Source organism: Elephantulus edwardii, unplaced genomic scaffold (assembly GCF_000299155.1).
Source record: "Elephantulus edwardii isolate Elephantulus edwardi_28Jun2011 unplaced genomic scaffold, EleEdw1.0 scaffold00037, whole genome shotgun sequence".
NCBI lineage: Eukaryota > Metazoa > Chordata > Mammalia > Macroscelidea > Macroscelididae > Elephantulus > Elephantulus edwardii.
Window position 1 is genome coordinate 2200428 of NW_006399787.1, and position 18432 is coordinate 2218859.

At 41.1% G+C, this 18432-nt stretch overlaps 1 protein-coding gene across 1 annotated transcript in view; it reads left to right on the forward strand.

Moving 5' to 3' along the window:
- The window catches only part of CEP128 (centrosomal protein 128kDa), a 597902-nt gene that overhangs the window by 36848 nt on the left and 542622 nt on the right, over window positions 1-18432 (forward strand). Inside the window, exon 6 of the mRNA XM_006884767.1 lies at window positions 3575-3644. Coding sequence (XP_006884829.1) covers window positions 3575-3644 — 70 coding nt within the window. The remainder of the gene's footprint in view (window positions 1-3574; window positions 3645-18432) is intronic.

Here is an 18432-nt window from a genome sequence, read left to right on the forward strand (position 1 = left end):
CATCCGCATAACGCAGATTGTTGATAATTCATCCACCAATCTTGACCCCACATTTCTCCTCATAGAGCCCAGCCTCCCGGATAATCTGTTCTGCATATAGGTTGAAAAGGTATGGAGATAGGATGCATCCCTGGCGTATACCCTTCCCAATTTTGAACCATGCAGTGTTCCCTTGCTTTGTTCTGACGACTGCCTCCTGGTCCAAGTATAAGTTTCGCATTAGAACGATCAAGTGGTCTGGGATTCCCATTCTTCTCAGAGTCAGCCACAGTTTGTTATGATCTACACAGTCAAATGCCTTTGCATAGTCAATGTAACACAAATAGACATTCCTCTGGTATTCCCTGCTTTCAGCCAAGATCCATCTAACATCAGCTACAATATCTCTAGAACCACGACCCCTTCTAAAACCAGCCTGGACTTCTGGTAGTTCTCTGTTGATGTGCTGTTCCAGTCGTTTTTGGATAATCTTCAGTAAAATTTTGCTTGCATATGAAATCAGTGAAATTGTTCTGTAGTTTCCACATTCTGTTGGGTCGCCTTTCTTTGGGATAGGAACAAATATCGATCTCTTCCAGTCAGTTGGCCAAGTGGTTGTTCTCCAAATTTCTTGGCACAACTTGGTGAGCACGTCCAGGGCAGCATCTGTTAACTGAAATATGTCAATTGGTATACCATCCATTCCTGGAGCCTTATTTTTTGCCAGCTCTGAAAATTGCACTGGAGCGCAGAGAAGCCAAAGCACAGGGAAGAATTCAAGATACTAAAGAGTTGAATAGAAGATTTCAAAAGGCAGCACGGGATGACAAAGCAAAATATTACAATGAAATGTGCAAGGAGTTGGAGTCGGAAAATCAAAAGGGCCGAACGCGCTCAGCATATCTTAAGCTCAAGGAACTGAAGAACAAATTCAAACCTCGAGTTGCTATAATCAAGGATGCTTTCGGCAGAACGTTAAATGATCCCGGAAGTATTAAAAGAAGATGGAAGGAATATATTGAGTCACTGTATCGAAAAGAATTGGAAGACACAGAAGAATTTCATGAAACAACATATGAGCAAGAGCCTATGGTGATGAAAGAAGAAGTTCATGCTGCTTGAAGTTCAGGCTGCTTTGAAGGACATGGCCAAAAATAAGGCTCCAGGAATAGATGGTATACCAATTGACACACTGACATAGACTATAGAAATGCCATAGACTGATGGTAAACTAATATAAAATGGAAAAAATTAATTTTCATGTGAAAATGTAAAAAAATTAAGCAATTAGAGAAAAATGAAAAGATAATCGAACCAAAGGCACATCAACAAAAACAGTATATAGTTAGTGTTTTAGCAATAAGAAACTGAACAAACAGAAGTGATCATTCATGAAATAGAATTTGAGATTTGCAAATATGTACAGATATACCCAGGCAGCTTGTAAAGGACACAAATAGATGTTTACTCTGGAACTCACAAGAAAAGGCTTAGAGCTCTGCACTGAAGGGCTGTTAGTATATAGAACTAGTGTTTGAAAGCATGGGCCTGGAGAATCTCTAGGTTAGGACTGATGCCAGGAGTTCCAATATTAATAGTCTGTAAAGTACCTGGTGGGCTGCTGTGGGGAAGATTCCTGCCTAGGAAGCCCATTAGAGCTGTTCTGGGTTACACTCTGCTCCAGGGCATATAGTCAAAACACACCAAAGGTACAGCCCCTGGATTAATGCATTCAACAGCTGCACACATGATTAATGCATTCAGTCGCTCACCCTAGGTAGGTGGTTGGAGTATGCCCAGTGGTACCTTGGAAGAAAGGGCTGGCTGTTTACTTCTGGAAAGTCATCCCTTGCAAACCCTGTGGACCGCAGCTCTGCTCTGTAACATAGAGTGGAATCCCCTGGAATGCATCTGTTTTGGTTTGGATTCTCTATAAGGAAGAGAAGCTGGCCTGAGAGCAATCGTTACTGAGAAGTGGGAAGTCCAGGAACTGATATAACCACAAAAGGTAGACAAGGAGTAAAAATGAAGACACTTTCAGGTAGTTAAAGACTCAGAGCATCTGCTTTTTAGAATGATTTCTGTCAGATAAAATGACCTAAGGGCATTTGTAACCAGAGAAGAGGAAGACGTAAGTTTAAAAAAGAAAAAAAAGTAAAAGCATTCCAGGGATTCACTGAAAATGAGCTTCAGAGTGACAGCTCATACCCGCACGAGTTAGCTTTCATTATAACATAGAGCAGAAAGTAATAATTAAGTGGCCTTCGAGAATTCCACACTAAATAAGAATGGAATGGATTCTTTTTGAAAGATGATTCCGAAGGAAGCAGGAGGAAGGTATTGATGTGATAAATAAGGACCTTACAAGGCCAGAGGAGGGGCTCCAGTGTCACAGTGGGTTAAGTGCTGGACTGTTGGCTGAGCCCACCAGCCTGCCAAGGGAGAAGGATGGCATGGTTTGTTCCATTTACATTTACAACTTCAGAAAACCATTGGGCAGTTGCACTTAGTCCTTCAGGGCCATTGTGGGTCAGAACCAACTCAGTGACTTTGGATGGCCCGAGAAACTAGAAAAAAATCCAAAGCACAGGATAGCTATTACCTTTATTCTAAGTTGTCTGAATGTGCATTAGAATGTAAACAAAAACTGTTTGACTACAGTTGCCAAACTCAAGATTGTACACTCACAGCGCCAAGTGGAAGCACTCAGCTGCAGACTAATGAGTGACCTTGAGAGTCAACCAGCAGCTCCCTGGTCTGGTCTGTTCCCTTTGACCACTCACAGCCTTGGGGACCCCGAGAGCAGTCCTGTAGAGTAGCTGTGGGTCAGAGGTGACTTAATGGCAAGGGACTTCATATGTAACATTGCACACATAGGCAATAGAGGGGCTAAAAAAGAGTAATTCGTTTATTTAAAACTCCTGAGCAGCGTGAGTGAGCTAAGCAGGGTGACTAGCTATGTGCAAAGTTGAGAACAACTGAGATAATCAGCCAAGTGATAAGATGGAAATGATTGAGCCAAGTTGCCTGTGAGGAGTGTAATAAAAAGTTGGGAACTGTAAGAGAGAAAGGCATGTGCTAGGATTCTTTGTATAGTATTGATTATCAAATAATTAGATGGAGAAAAGCAGGAAGAGATAAGTTGTTAGGGCAGCGTTCGCAGAGCACACTGTGCTGTGATTGGGCAATAACTTGCTACAGAGAAGATGAGGGATCAAGGGCTTGGCTCTCCCCTTCATCCATTTTTCCTCTAAGGTGGAAGCTACTATTGCATGTTTGTCTTCTGAGGGTGGTGGTGTAGTAATGCATTGGTTCTCAAAAGCAGTCCTCAGCATAGCAATACCAGAGCCGAAGCAACACCAAGGGATTTGTAGGAATACACGCTCTTGGACCCCATCCAGTATCTGAAATTTTGCAGGTGGGGCTTAGGCCATCCGTGTTTTACCAAGCCCGCCAGGTGTTGCACATGTTTGCCTCCATAGAGAATATTTATGCGGCTGAGGATTATGTAAAACCTATTTAAAATGCCATGGATTTTACTAACTCTACATGTTGTACCAAATATCCAATTTAAAATATTTTCTGGTTTGTCTAGGTCGGATGCTGAAACAAAAAGGGCTTTGGAAGAACTGACTGAAAGACTCAATTTCCAGAGACAAGAAGTGGTAGGAATTCTTCATTTACGAAAAGTTTTCTTTGCTGTGCAGGCCGTGGAGAGGGTGGCCGGGCTGGCCTCAGTCACAGTGACGTTGGGCGAGCTTTGCCTTTCTGAGCGGTGCAGGCTACCTCGTCTACAACACTATTCCTACTCCTCTTATATTTTAGATCATTAAAACTTGTAGATTCTTAAGATTGAAATATCACATTGGTGGCATATTAGAGATAGAATTCCCACTTGTTTTAATTTTTGAAGTTTATTTTAAAATGACTGTTTGAAAGGTTTAAAATGATTTTTTCCAAATGATTGTTACTACTTCACTGCTTCAGTGATTCTCCTGCTATAGTTTTGTTAAATGATGTTTGAAAACAGCCTGTTTCTGTAGTGGTTGTTCCACTCCCCACTGAGTATTGCCACGTCATCTCACCTGAGTGTATAATCATAATTGCTGCCAGGATCTCCTTCCGACTTTAACTTTACGTGGCAGGATACTATTTGAAAATATCCCAGAATGCCACATTTTATTTTTTCAAATTTCAGTTCCTTGATTCATTATTCAGTTATCTTTACTTTTTTTTTTTTTTTTTAAATTGTATCTTTACCCCTGAAAGAAGTGAAGGAGCACTGGCGGCGTAGTGGATCAAGTACTGTTGTTGCTAATTGAAAAGTCATTGGTTCAAATCTACTAACTATTTCAAGGGAGAAAGAGAGTTGGCTCTGATCTAGAGCCTTGGGGACCTGATGGAGGGTTGTTTTGAAGGCAAAAGTGACTCAAAAGCAGTGGGTTTGGTTTTGGTGATGAGGGTAAGGTGAAAAATAAAGTGGATTTGTGTCACTTTAATTGGCATCATCAAATTACCAACAAAAAGTGTCACTAAACTGTTGCACATTTGCCAAGTTCAGGAGCAGTGAGTATTCACTCATTTTCTATACTGGCTTTTATTTTCTAAAGGAAAAGAAAGTTAGCAGAATTTTTTTTCTTAACATATTCTGTTCATCTTGAGATTTTTCTAGTGAGAGCACATCATTTTTCCCCAGTTGCCGTGTTTACATTTCCTTACACAGGTATATAGAAATCGCATTAGAGCTTGAATTTAGTGACCACATATGCTAGGAGATGGATTGGGTCTAATTTCAAAGCTATCAACTTTTTGCAATAAAATGTTCCAATTTCCAACATGAATAAGGACCTGATTACATAGAAACACTTCTCGTGTTTTGTCACTGATTACCTTGTGAAAAACCTCCGAGAAGGAAAGCGTAGATATACTGCCAGTCTTACGATAAAGTAGAAAAGAGAACAGAGCAAGGGAACACTACATGGTTTAAAATTAACAAAGGCTTGTGTCAGCGATGTATCCTTTCTCCATATCTATTCAATATGTATGCTGAGTAAATTATTCGAAAAGCCAGACTCTAAGAAGAAGAATGTACCATCAGGACTGGCGGCGGACTCATCTATAATCTTCAGCATGCAGATGACACAACCTTGCTTGCTGAAAGTAAGAGGGCTTGAAACACTTGCCACAGAAAACCAAAGACTGCAACCTTCAATATTGCATCTTGGTGTTGAGAAAGCAAAAAGTCTCACCACTGGACTGATGGTACCATCATGATAGATGGAGAAAAGATTGAAACTGTCGGTGACTTCCATCTTGCTTGGATCCACAGTCAACACACTTGGTACCAGCAGCGGGGAAATCAAAAGGCAAATTGCATTGGAAAAATCTGCTCTCTGGGACATCTCCAGAGTACTGAAGAGCAAAATACCAGTCCAGAGACTAAGGTGTACCTGATTCAGGCCACAGTCTTTGTAATTACTTGCTATGTATAAAAGAACTGGACAATGACTAAGGATGATAGAAGAAGAATTGGTGTCTTTGAGTTGCGTGTTGGAAAGGAGTCTTGGACATACCATGGACTTATAAGAGAACAAATAGGTCTTTCTTGGAGAGGGTGAAACTAGGATACTCTTTGGAGGCAAGGATTTTGAAGCTCCCTTTCACATACTTTGGGCATCTTGCCAGGAGGTATTAGTCTTTGGAGAAGGACATCATGTGTGGAAGGGAGAAGGGACAGCACAAGAGAGGAAGATCCTGGATGAGATGGGTAGACTCAGTGAGTGGAATAATGGAGGTAGGTGTGTCAGAACAGTGAAATTGGCTCAAGATAGAACAGGGTGCAGAGCGTTCATACATAGGGTCACTATGAGTCACAAGTGACTCCAGGCCACATGAGACAGCAACATACATACAACAAGAAATCACTGCCACTGTGTGATTTACATACTATAAATAGCAACTGAACACACGTTTTAAAATTGGAGCTTTGAGGTCCTTTATAATGAACTACATGATGTTCTAGTTCTCTTAAAAAATTTTAAGAGTATCACTTGTCGTTGATGTGAGACCCTGCTGAAAGTTTTTATTATTTTGAAGACATTAGCTGTAAAGTACACTAAAAAATTCATAATGTCTGTGGATAGCTCAATGAATTACCATGAGGTGAATGTAGCAGGGTAACTATCACCAAGGTCTGGAAATAGACACTGTCAGCACCCAAGGTGCCTCCTCTTTTATCACTAACTCCTTTCTTGTCTGGCAGCAAAACTGTTTCCACTAAGCCATCTAACGTATCCTAACGCTTCTTTTTAAGAGTAACCATGTTTTTGACTTTTAACTTTATTGATGAATTCTGCCTGTTTTGAGCTTTTTGTATAAAAAGAAGTATATTGCATGTGCTCTTTTAAAAAAAAAATCTATATAGATTTACATATAAAAGTCATATACACTATGTTTCATTTATAAACATTGTGTTTCATGCATTCCTCCATTGACACTAGGTTTCACAGTATCATTCCCATACGTTGTGTTTTATGAAATTAATCACCATTGATCCATGCCCATCATTACCCCACCTCTTCAGGTCCCCACTGGATCTTTCCTAATTCCTTCACTCTCTTGATCTGAGGGGGGGAAAACTTTAAGTTGCAGAGTTTGCCTTTGTTCTTTTGTACTTGACCTTGGCCAGTCAATATGATCGTGATATTTATGGGTGCTATTCAAGCCTCAAGTTGCAATACTTAAGGATGCTTTGGGCAGAATATTAAATGATCCAGGAAGCATTAGAAGAAGATGAAAAGAGTATACAGAGTCATTGTACATAAAGAATTGGTAGACACAGAAGAATTTCTTGAAACAACATATGAGCGAGAGCCTGTGGTGATGATGTGATATTTAAGCTGCTCTTAAAGAATTGGTAAAAAACAAGCCCCCAGGAATTGATGGTATACCAATTGATGTATTTCAGCAAACATATGCTGCACTTGATGTGCTCAACAAGTTGTGCCAAGAAATTTGGAGGACAACTACCTGGCAGACTGATTGAAAGAGATCTGTATTTCTTCCCTTTCTAGAGAAAGGTGATTCAACAGAGTGTGGAAACTTATCAAACAATATTACTGATATCACATGCAAGCAAGATTCTGCTGAAGATTATCCAAAAACAACTGGAACAGCACATCAACAGAGAAATGCCAGAAGTGCAGGTTGGGTTTAGAAGAGGCCGTGGTACTAGGGATATTCTAGCTAATGTTACCTGGATCTTGGCTGAAAGTAGGGAGCACCAGAGTAATGTCTATCTGTGTTTCATTGACTATACAAAAATGTTTGTGTGACCACAACGAACTGTGACTGACTCTAAGAAGAATGGGACTCCAACGACACTTGATTGTGTTTATACAAAACCTATACTTGGACCAGGAGGCAGTCGTCAGAACAGAACAAGGAAACACTGCATTGGGAAAGAGTGTATGCCAGGGATGTGTTCTATCTCCATACCTTTCAATCTATATGCAGAACAGATTATCTGGGAGGCTGGACTCTATGAAGAGAAATTTGGCATCAGGATTGGAGGAAGACTCATCACCAATCTGTGTTATGCAGATGACACAACCCTGCTTGCTGAAACTGAGGAAGACCTGAAGCACTTGCTGCAGAAGGTCAAGGATTGTAGCCTTCAATAAGGATTGAAACTCAACATCAAGAAAACAAAGATTCTTATGACTAGGCCGAATGGCAGCATCGTGATAGATGGTGAAGAGACTGAGATTGTAAATAGTTTTAGTTTGCTTGGCTCTCCAATCAACACTCTTGGCACCATCAGCCAGGAAATGAAAAGACAATTTGTGTTGGGAAAGTCTGCTGTCAGAGACCTCTCCAAAATACTGAAGAGCAATGATGTCAGTCTGGAAACTAAGATGCTCCTGATCTAGGCCATTGTCTCTGCTATATGTCAGAGAGCTGGACAATGACTAGGGATGATAGGAGAATTGATGCCTTTGAACTGTGGTGTTTGAGAAGAGTATTGAATATACCATGGACTGTTAAGAGTATGAACAGGTTTGTCCTGGAGAGGGTTAAACCAGGCTGCTCCTTGGAGGCAAGGATTCTGAAGCTTCGTCTGACGTACTTTGGACATGTTGCAGGGAGGGACCAATCCTTGGAGAGGGACATGATGCTTGGGAAGGTGGAGGGACAGTGTAGGAAGATCCTCGATGAGATGGATTGATTCTGTGACTGGGGTAATGCAGGTAGGTGTGTCGGAGACAATAAGATTGGCACAGGATAGAGCAGGGTTTAAGGCCGTTGTACATAGGGTTGCTATGAGTTGCAGGTGACTCGACAGCACACAACAACAACAACAACAACATGCTGTGAGTCTCACAGCAATTAGATCATCAGTTTGAGACCTAATGTGTTCTGATTCAAGCTGTGAGATTTCTTTCTTATCACTTGCTATGCATCTGAAAGCTGCACAATGAATAAGGATGATAGAAAAAGAATTTATGCCTTTGAGCTGTGGTGTTGGAGAAGAGCACTGAACATTCCATGGACGGCCAAGAGAGCAAACAAATATGTATTAAAGAGGGTGCAGCTGGAGTGCTCTTTGGAGGCAAAAACGATGGGGCTTCGGTTGACTTAGCTCAGCCATGTTGCTAGGAGGGGCTATTCCTTGGAGAAGGACATGATACTTGCAAAGGTGGAGGGTCCTTGGAGGAGAGGAAGATCCTCGGCCAGGTAGACTGACGCAATCACTGCTGCAATGGGCTCTGGTGTGGCAGGAATTGTGAAGATGGCACAGGATAGGACAGGGCTCAGATTCGCTATTCATAGAATCATTATGAGTCATACTCAACTCGATGGCACCTGACAACAACAATGACAACATGCTGTGAGTGGTCTAGTGGTAAGAAGGTGCATTGTAATCACAAAGGCATGCATTTCAAATCTTCCAGATGCTTCATGGAGGAAGGATGGGCATTCTCTGCCCGTGTGATTACTTGCTTTTGAAAACCTTCTAAAGGGTCAGCTTTGGGATGGTTCCCATCCAGTGGCACCTAGCAATAACAACAACAACAACTTGCTGTGAATAGTCTAGTGATAAGAACCGGCACTGCAGTCCTGAAGGCACACAGTTCAAATCCACCAGATACTTCATGGGAGAAAGAGGGGCAGTCTTCTGTGCGATTAATTGCCTTTGAAAGCCTGCTAGAGGGTCAGCTCTGGAGCGGTTCCCACTCGATGGCAAACATCACCAAGAACATGCTGTGGGTCTGTAGTTTACTAGTTTTTACAGCTCTTTTGTGCTGCCAGCCTGTAGGCAAGTGGTTTAAATCTACCAGCTGCTCCATGGGAGAAGGATGGTCCGTCTCTTCTGCGATTTACAGCCTCTGAAAACCCACTGGGGATCAGCTCCAAGTTGGTTCTGACTCGACAGTGATTGAGTTTTGGTATCTCATTGTATGATATACTAAAATATATTTTGAGGGATATAGAACATAAAATATTACACAATCATGAATCATGCCACTGTGAGCATTGTCTCCCAGTATTTTAACACTCTGCATTTCTGTTGGTGCACATCATAGAGTGCTTATGCTAAGTGCTTTCAAATCTAATAGATATAGATACCTGTTGTCCCTACCACATTGAAATTTTTAGGTACTTAAAGTGGTTTGGGGTTTGAAAATAAGTTGCGTGGTGCACATTGCTTTTTTTAAAGTTGTGATTTTGAGTATAAGTTTATAAAGCAAATAGGTTTTCCATCCAACTGTTTCAACATTTTTTGTTTTGTAACTTTACTTGCAGTTCTCAAAATGTAACCATATCCTCCCACTTCCTCCCTGGGAATCTCATTTCCTTTAACCATTCTATCCTGTCTCTACCCACCTTCTGGACTTTATCCTGGAACAAATTCTGCCCTTTGGACCTTATATGGTTGGTCTGTCTAAGGGTGGTATGTTTTCTCTTGCGTTATTGTTAATCTTATAGGCCAGTCGTTTGGTTGAAAGGTGAGCCCTGAGGATGTGCTTTAAGTTTGAAAACTAACTAGTCTTGGGGTTTCACTGCCCTTTATTGGGCCAGTGAGTCTAGCCGCTTTTATGTTATTTAGTTTTGTTCCACATTTTACCCCACTCTGTCCAGTACTTTCTCCTGTGACTGCTTTTAGAGTGGTCAGTGAGGGTAGCTACTCTCCATCAAGTTCTCTTCTCAAGGTCGTGGAAGTTGAAGTTCAGGTTTCTGTTGGCTTTTCTTGCTTTTTCTTTGTTCTGGACCCTGAGACACTAATAGCTGCTCCTTAGATGGCTGCTCATAGCTTTGAAGACCCTGGTTGCTACTCATCAAAGCAGGATGTACGCCATTGACTCTGTGGGCTGTCTTCTGCCAGTGAACCCTGAAGGTCCTTAAAACTATGGTCCCAAAGCTCAGGACCAAGTAACTCATTCCCTCAGGATATCTGGTCCTGGTTGGGAAGTTTGTGTGCTTTTTCTCCCCCTCGTGGCTCTGCTATAGGCAGGGATAGAATTCTGTTCCTCTTGTGTACCCTCCAGTCAGAAGTGACTCCTAGCTGACCCTCTAGCAGGTTTTTAGAGGCAGGAAATCCTACAGGTGACTGCCTTGGATATATTTATGGTTATTACTAATATGAATGTAGACATCTCTTCCAAACCTAAGTGTGATCTTTAAATTGTTAAGTTTTACCTTTCACTGTGTTCTGAGAGAACCTATAATAATGAAAAGAGTTGTTATATCATTTGTACTTTCTTCAGTATATGTTGTTGTTGTAGTTACATGCTGTCGAGTTGCTTGCAATTCATCACGACTCTGTGTACATCTCTGAACCCTACTCTATCTCGAGCCAACCTTATTGTCTCTGATACACCTACCCCCACTATCCCAGTCACGGAATAAATCCGTCTCAGCCAGAGTCTTCCTCTCCTGTGCTGTCCCTCCACCCTCCCAAGCATGATGTCCCTCTCCAAGGACTGGTTCCTCCTGGCAACATGCCCAAACTATGTGAGATGGAGCTTCAGAATCCTTGTCTCCAGTTAGCATCCTGGTTTCACCCTCTCCAGAATGAATCCATTTGTTTTCCTAGCTGTCCATTGTATATTCAATACTCTTTTTCCAGCACCACAGCTCAGAGGCATCAATTCTCCTTGTATCATCCCTTGTCATTGCCCAGCATTCTGATGCATAGCAAGTAATTGTGGAGACTGTGCTTGGATCAGATTTACCTTAGTCTCTAGACTGATGTCATTGCTCTTCAGTACTCTGGAGATGTCCCTGACAGCCGACTTTGCCAATGCAATCAACTTTTGATTTCCTGGCTGCTGGTACCAAGAGTGTTGATTGTGGAGCTAAGCAAACTGAAGCTGTTAACAGTCTCAATCTCTTCTTTGTCTATCATGATACTGCCAGTAGGCCCAGTTGTGAGAATCTTTTCTTGATGTTTTAATTTCTTGTTGCTTTAATTCATATTGAAGGCTGCAGTCCTTGACCTTCTACAGCAAGTCAATACAATTGATAATTGAGCTCAAGTCAATACAATTAACAAGTGTTATGTATATATGTTCTAGAGTTTTACGGTGATCTTAAGTTCTAACCCCTGAGTGAAAATATAGCCGCTACATTCAAAGAGTAAGTTTTCAAATTTTCATTGCCATTCATCCAGGAATATACTACATTCCATAAACCTCTGATTGTATAACTGGTAGTCCATACCTCCCTGGTGATCATTGATCCATCTAACTTCTTCACTGTCCTGTGTGCCCATCTCATAAGAAAGCCTTGTGTATTGTACAAGTCCAGAAAATTGCTGGTGGCCAAATTGTGTTCTTTGTTGTATTATCTATATTTGCTGGTTCTTCACACCAATTTAAGTTGTTATAGTTTGTTTGATGATTTCTATAATTTGCTCTCAAAGTAAGGTTGTCTCATAAATTACCCAGAGGACATCTCACGTGGGTGTATGTGCTCATGATTAACAGTCAGCTAATACCACATTTAAAAATTATGTTGCTGAATTTTAGGAGGTCTTCTGAAAGCCACATGGTGTTTGCTTCCAATTTGTTTGAGGCTTAATATAGATTTTGTGACTCACTTAATCCAATTGAAGTCAACATTTACATTTTATAACTGTTTGACATATTGTGTTGTATTTGTGAATTCATGATAGCATGCTGTCAGAGAGATGCAGTTTTGTTATTTGAGTGTTAAACTTCTCAAAGCCTGCAGCTGTTTGCCCTTCTCCAGATTTAAGTTTAAAATAAAATAACCAAAGTTATGCATGTTTACTGTGGAGTATTTTTAAATGTGGTACAAATAGATAAAGCTCATTCTAGTTCTTCTTATATCAGAGTAATGGAGTTTGAGGTTCATATACTTTATATGTAATATAAGCTTTAATAAATGTCAACTTTGTAATATCACTCCTGATGAAGACTGCAAGATAGGTAAAGGTTCCGACACGTTGTTTATACAGTTGCAGTGGATCATAGTAGACTCCGACACGTTGTTTATACAGTTGCAGTGGATCATAGTAGACTCAATGGCGTGGATAGTCTAATTGTAAGAAACTGCACTGCAATCCCAAAGGTATGTGGTTCAAATCCACAAGCTGTTCTACAGGAAAAAGGTTGAACACTCTGGTCCCAGGCAATTAACGACCTCTGAAAACCCTCTGAAGAGTCAGCTGTGGATCAGTTCTGACTTGAAGGAGCACAACAACAACAACAGTAACAATGTAACCTAACAACAACAATTTGACTACATGTTTGTTTGCTTACTAAAACTCAACAGTTGAAGACTAGCCACTCTGCAGGAGAAACATAGGCAGATCTCTTTCCCATAAAGATTTATAGACTCAGAGGCAGATCTCTTCCCACAAAGATTGATAGTCTCATTGACCTCATGAGGCTCCCCATGAGTCAGAATTGACTCAACAGCAGTTGTTGTTGTAATTGTTAGGTGCTATTAGGTTGAGCAGGACCCTATGAACAGCCAACCTGGACCCTGCCTTCTCTTGTGCCAGCTTCATCATCCCATTGCTGAAGTCATCATGTCCATCTCGTTGGAAGTCTTCTTCTTCTCCTTTGCGAACCCTCCATCTTTCCCAGCAAGGTGCCCCCTCCACAAAACAGCCTTGCCAAGCTACTTGTTCAAAGTGTGAAAGATGAAGCTCTGCCATTTTTGCCTCCGAGGTGCGTTCTGGCTGCATTTTCTCCAAGACGTATCTGCTTGTTCTTTTGGCAGCCCATGCGATATTTAGTCCTCTCTCCATCACCATCACTCAAAGGCATCATTCTTCTTCTGTCATCCTTATTCATTGTCCTGTGCTCCTGTACGTCGCAGGTGACTGAAAAGACCATGATTTGAGTTGGGTGCACCGTGGTCTTCAAGTTGACATCTTTGCTCTTCACCATTTTGGAGAGGTCCCTGACAACAAACTTTCCTAATGCAGTATGTCTCCTGATTTTCTGACAGATGGTACCACAGGTTTAAAAATATATATATAGTGTAATGAAAACAGTGGTCTATTCCACCAATTTCCCTTTCCACTGGTAACCACTATTAATAACATTCTTTGTGTATTGTTCTGAGATTAAACTTTTTTACCATACTTTTTACCAGTAACTAAAATGTATCTTAAAGGTTTATATAATCTATTTTAGAATTCCATATAAGATTAAAAAAAATAAGAATTGATAATGCAAATATAAGGGCACTCTGGTGGTTTAGTTCTAAGGAATTTTACTACCAACTCAAAGGTGTGCTGTTCAAATCCACCAGCTTCTCTGTGGGAGAAAGATGGGCAGTCTCCTCCCTTGCATTTTACTGTCTTTGAAAACTGCTGGATGGTCAGCTATAGGTTAGTTCAAACACAATGGTACACAGTGACAACAACAACAATTATATATGCCAAGATCTGACTTGTTAATCTTTTGTTTGCTTGTTTTCAGACTGCCTGGAATAGTTACCAAAGATGTTAACAATTATCACTTAACTGTGGTAATAATCAATATTACACAGTCCTTATACCCCATGGTAAATTTCAGGTTAATATGAGGAGGACATACTAAGTTTGCTTACTTATGGCGAAATAAGTCAATTTTATTTTCATTTAATTCACTATTTAAATTAAACTCAACTCTCCTCTCCTCTCCTCTCCTCTCCTCTCCTCTCCTCTCCTCCCCTCCCCTCCCCTCCCCTCCCCGCGCTCTCTACACACACACACACACACGTCTGTGTAATATATATAAGCATCTTTTTTTTGAGACTTGGTCATTAATAGAACCCTGAGGATCTTGTCAACATAATATTTGGAATAGCTTGGTTATTGAATAGATTAGAACAGTATGGTGTATAATGTGGTTGTTATGTGCTGTTGAGTCGCTCACTTATGACTCACAGTGGCCCTGTGTACAACAGCTCTGAACCCTGCTCTATCCTGTGCCAACCTTATTGTGTCTGACACACCTACCCCCATTACCTCAATGACTGAATTGATCCATCTCATCAAGGTTCTGCCTCTCTTCCACTGTCCCTCCACCCTCGTAAGCATGATGTTCCTCTGTAAGCACTGGTGCCTCCTTGCAGCATGCCCAAAGTACATCAGATGAATCTTCAGGATCCTTGCATCCAAGGAGCAGCCTGATCTCATCCTCTCTAGGACGAATCCGTTTGCTCTCCTAGCAGTCCATGTATATTCAATACTCCTCTCTAGCACCACAGCTCAAAGGCATCAATTCTACTTCTGTCATCCCTAGTCATTGTCCAGCTTTCTGATGCATAGCAAATTATTGTGAACACTATGGCCTAGATCAGGTGTAACTTAGTCTCCAGACTGATACTCTTCAGTACTCTAGAAATGTCTCCAATACAGACTTTGCCAATGCAATTCATCTTTTAATTTCCTGGCTACTGGTACCAAAAGTGTTGATTGTGGAGTTAAGGAAACTAAAGCTGTTAACAATCGCAGTCTGTTCTCTATCATGATGCTGTCAATCGACCCAGTGTTGAGAATCTTTTGTTTTCTTGATGTTGAGCTTCAATCAATATTGAAGGCTGCAGTCCTTGATCTTCTCAAGGACAGTTCAAGTCCTCTTTAGTTTCAGCAAGCAAGGTTGTGTCATGTTGATGAGTCTTCCTTCAATTCAGATGCCGCATTCCTCCTCATAGAGCCCAGCCTCTTGAATAATCTGTGCTGCATATAGATTGAAAAGGTATGGAGACAGGGCACATCTCTGCTGTATACCCTTCCTGGTTTTAAACCATGCAGTGTTTCCTTCTTCTGTTCTGATGACTGCTTCCTGGTCCAAGTATAAGTTTCACATAACTGCAGTCAAATGTTTTGGGATTCCCATTCTCAGAATTAGCCACAGTTTGCTGTTATCCTCACGGTCAAATACCTTTGCATAGTCAATATTATAATAAATATTTAATTTAAACCAGCAAGTATTGTGAAAGAGCTGAGGAATCATCATATTGGAAAACTGTAATATAATCCCTAGACTGTGCCGAATGCTTTTGCTTTTATTTAGCCTTCTTCCTTTAAATGCTAATATTAAAATAATTTTAACACTTATTCTTGTTAATTTGCATTTTTATTACTGACAATCAGATAGTTAACATGCTATTTCAGTAGTAGATTTAATTGATTAATAAGAGCTCTTCGTAGAAGTAAATTTTTTAGTGTTGATGACAATTGTTGATATTTATTTTTTTGTAGATCTCAGGAGAAAAGTAAGGAAGCATTAAATAACTAATTCTTTAAAGTAACTTTGAAGTAACTGGGTCACAACCCATCATTCTTTTTTGCTGAATCCTTGTGCTGTTCTGTCTGCTTCTGTCTCCTCGTGCTGCCTAAGCCAGGATCACCTCATCTCTGGTTTCCTGCAGTGACTTCTGTTGTACTTGGCCTCTGTGCTTCCATACTTGCCCCTGCTTCTCAAAGTTGTTGCTGGTGCCGTTAAGCTGACTATGCCTCATGGTGGCCCTGGAACCAACAGAGCCGAACCTTCCCCTGTCCTGCACTCACTCTCTCTGTCATGCTCATGCCCGTTGTAGTTTCAGTCTGTCTCGTTGAGTCTCTCTTTTGCCAACCTTCTACCTTTCCCAGCATGATACCTCTAAGTTCTGATTTCTCTTGAAAATATGCCCAATGTATATATGGTCCAAGTAAGTGAGCCGAAGTTTCAGCGTCCTGACCTCTAAGGAGCTCTCTGGTAGTACTTCCTTCAGGACAAGTGTGGTTGGTTTTTTGGCAGTCCATGGGGTATTCACTACTCTTCATTTAGTATAGGCATTGAGTAAGGATTCATTTTTTGTTCACCTTTCAGATGCATAGGAAGCCAATCAAATACCATGACTTGAATCAGCACACTTTACTCTTTAAATTCTTGCTCCTCACAGGACTTGAAGTTATTTTCAAAAATTGGCATTATATCACGATCCTCCTCTCCTTTTCAAAACTCCTTTGAAGTATCTTGGATTACTTCTGCTCAGAATTTCCTCCCATGGCCTGCAGTGGTTGCTGTATGTGACATCGAGTCAGGAGGGGCAGATGTGGGTTGGTTCGACCTGATAGCAATGAGTTGAATTGAATTGTTAAACATTACAATGTATATTCAGGTGGCCAACATCATTCTAACTGGCCCCAAGGTGCATTCAAACCATTTTCTTCTTTTTTTCAGTATTAGATCCACATTTCACTCCCTACCCTATCTCCCTCACCCCTTTACCTTCCTCCACCTAGTTACGTGGTTAATGAGGTAGAGATGACATTTCTCAGCATCCATGTAGGTAAGACTGTGTGGTTAAATGAATATATGGATGTGGACAACTTTTTAGTTATGTCTTTAAAGACAAGACCACTTCTCCAGGACTTGTCCTCTCTGCCATTATCTAGTTCGATGTGGTGATGGAGTCTGATCTAGCTTCATCCATACTACTGAAGGTAACAACATGTAAGGGATGTTAGAGCAACTGATGAAAGGAACAGGGAGCAGAGTCTGCAGGCAGATGGTCCTGCTGTCTTCTGGAGTGCTATAGGAAAGAAAAAGAACCTTTTATTTAAGTTACTGTATATAAAGATTTTTTTGAAAGAAACTAGGTAGTACCCTGAGTAATCCACAACTTTTGGTACCAGTAACCAGGAAGTTAAAAGACCACTCACACTGGGAAAATCAGCTGTTGGAGACCTTTCCAAAGTACTGAAGAACAATGAAGTTAGTTGGAGACTAAAGTCCTCTTGATCCAGGCCATAGTCTTTGCAATCACTTGTTATGCATCAGAGAGCTGAACAATGACTAGTGATGACAGAAGGAGAATTGATGCCTTTGAGCTGTGGTGCTGGAGGAGAGTATTGAATATACCATGGACATCTAGGAGAACAAACAGATTCATCATAGAGAGGGTTAAACCAGGCTTCTCCTTGGAGTCAAGGATTCTGAAGCTTCATTTGACATATTTTGGACATGTTTCAAGGAGGGAGCAGTCCTTGGAGAGGGACATCATGTTTGGGAGAGTGGAGCGACGGCGCAGGAGAGGAAGACCCTCCATGAGGTGGATTGATTCAGTCATTGGGGTAATGGGGATAGTTGTGTCAGAGATGATAAGATTGACACAGGATAGAGCAGGAGTTAGGGCTGTTGTACATAGGTTCCTTGTAAGTCGCAAGTGACTCAAGGGCACATAACAATAACAACAACAATCTATGTCTCTATCTCTCCATCTCTCTATCTCTATCTATTTCTAGCATCATTACAAAGAGAAAGGAGAACTAAAAACCGACATAGATGTCAGAAGAAAGTCTGAAAATGTCACTATAGCATCGAGAAGCTAAAACAAGGGGGGGGGTGGGTGTTGTTAGGTGCCATTGAGTGGAGTATGACTCATAGCTACAAAAGATCTGAACCCTCTTCTAGACTATGCCATTCTCTCATTTTCTGACAGACAAGGGCTCATTGTAGCTGTTACTGTTTCATTCCACCTGTTTGATGGTCTTCCTCTCCTTTGCTGACATTCCACCCTTCCCAGCATTTTGTCCTTCTCCAAGGAATAGCCCCTTCTAGTAACATGTCCGAAGTATCTGAGGCAAAGCCTTATCTTTCTTGCCTCCAAAGAGCATTCTGGATGCAGCCTCTCCAAGACATAGCTGTTTGTTTTCTTGGCACTCCGAGCGATGTTCGGTGCTCTTCTCCAACACCACAGCTCAAAGGTGTCAATTTTTTTCTGTCACCCTTATTCATTGTCCAGCTCTCAGATGCATAGAAGTAATCAGAAAGATCATGGCCTTGATCATACACACCCTAGTCCTCAAACCGACATCATTACTCCTCAATAATCTGGAGATGTCCCTAATTGCAGATTTTCCCAGTAGAGTGCATCTTCTTATTTCCTGACTGCTCTACCTAGAGTGTTAAGTGTGGATCCACACAAGTACATTTGTGG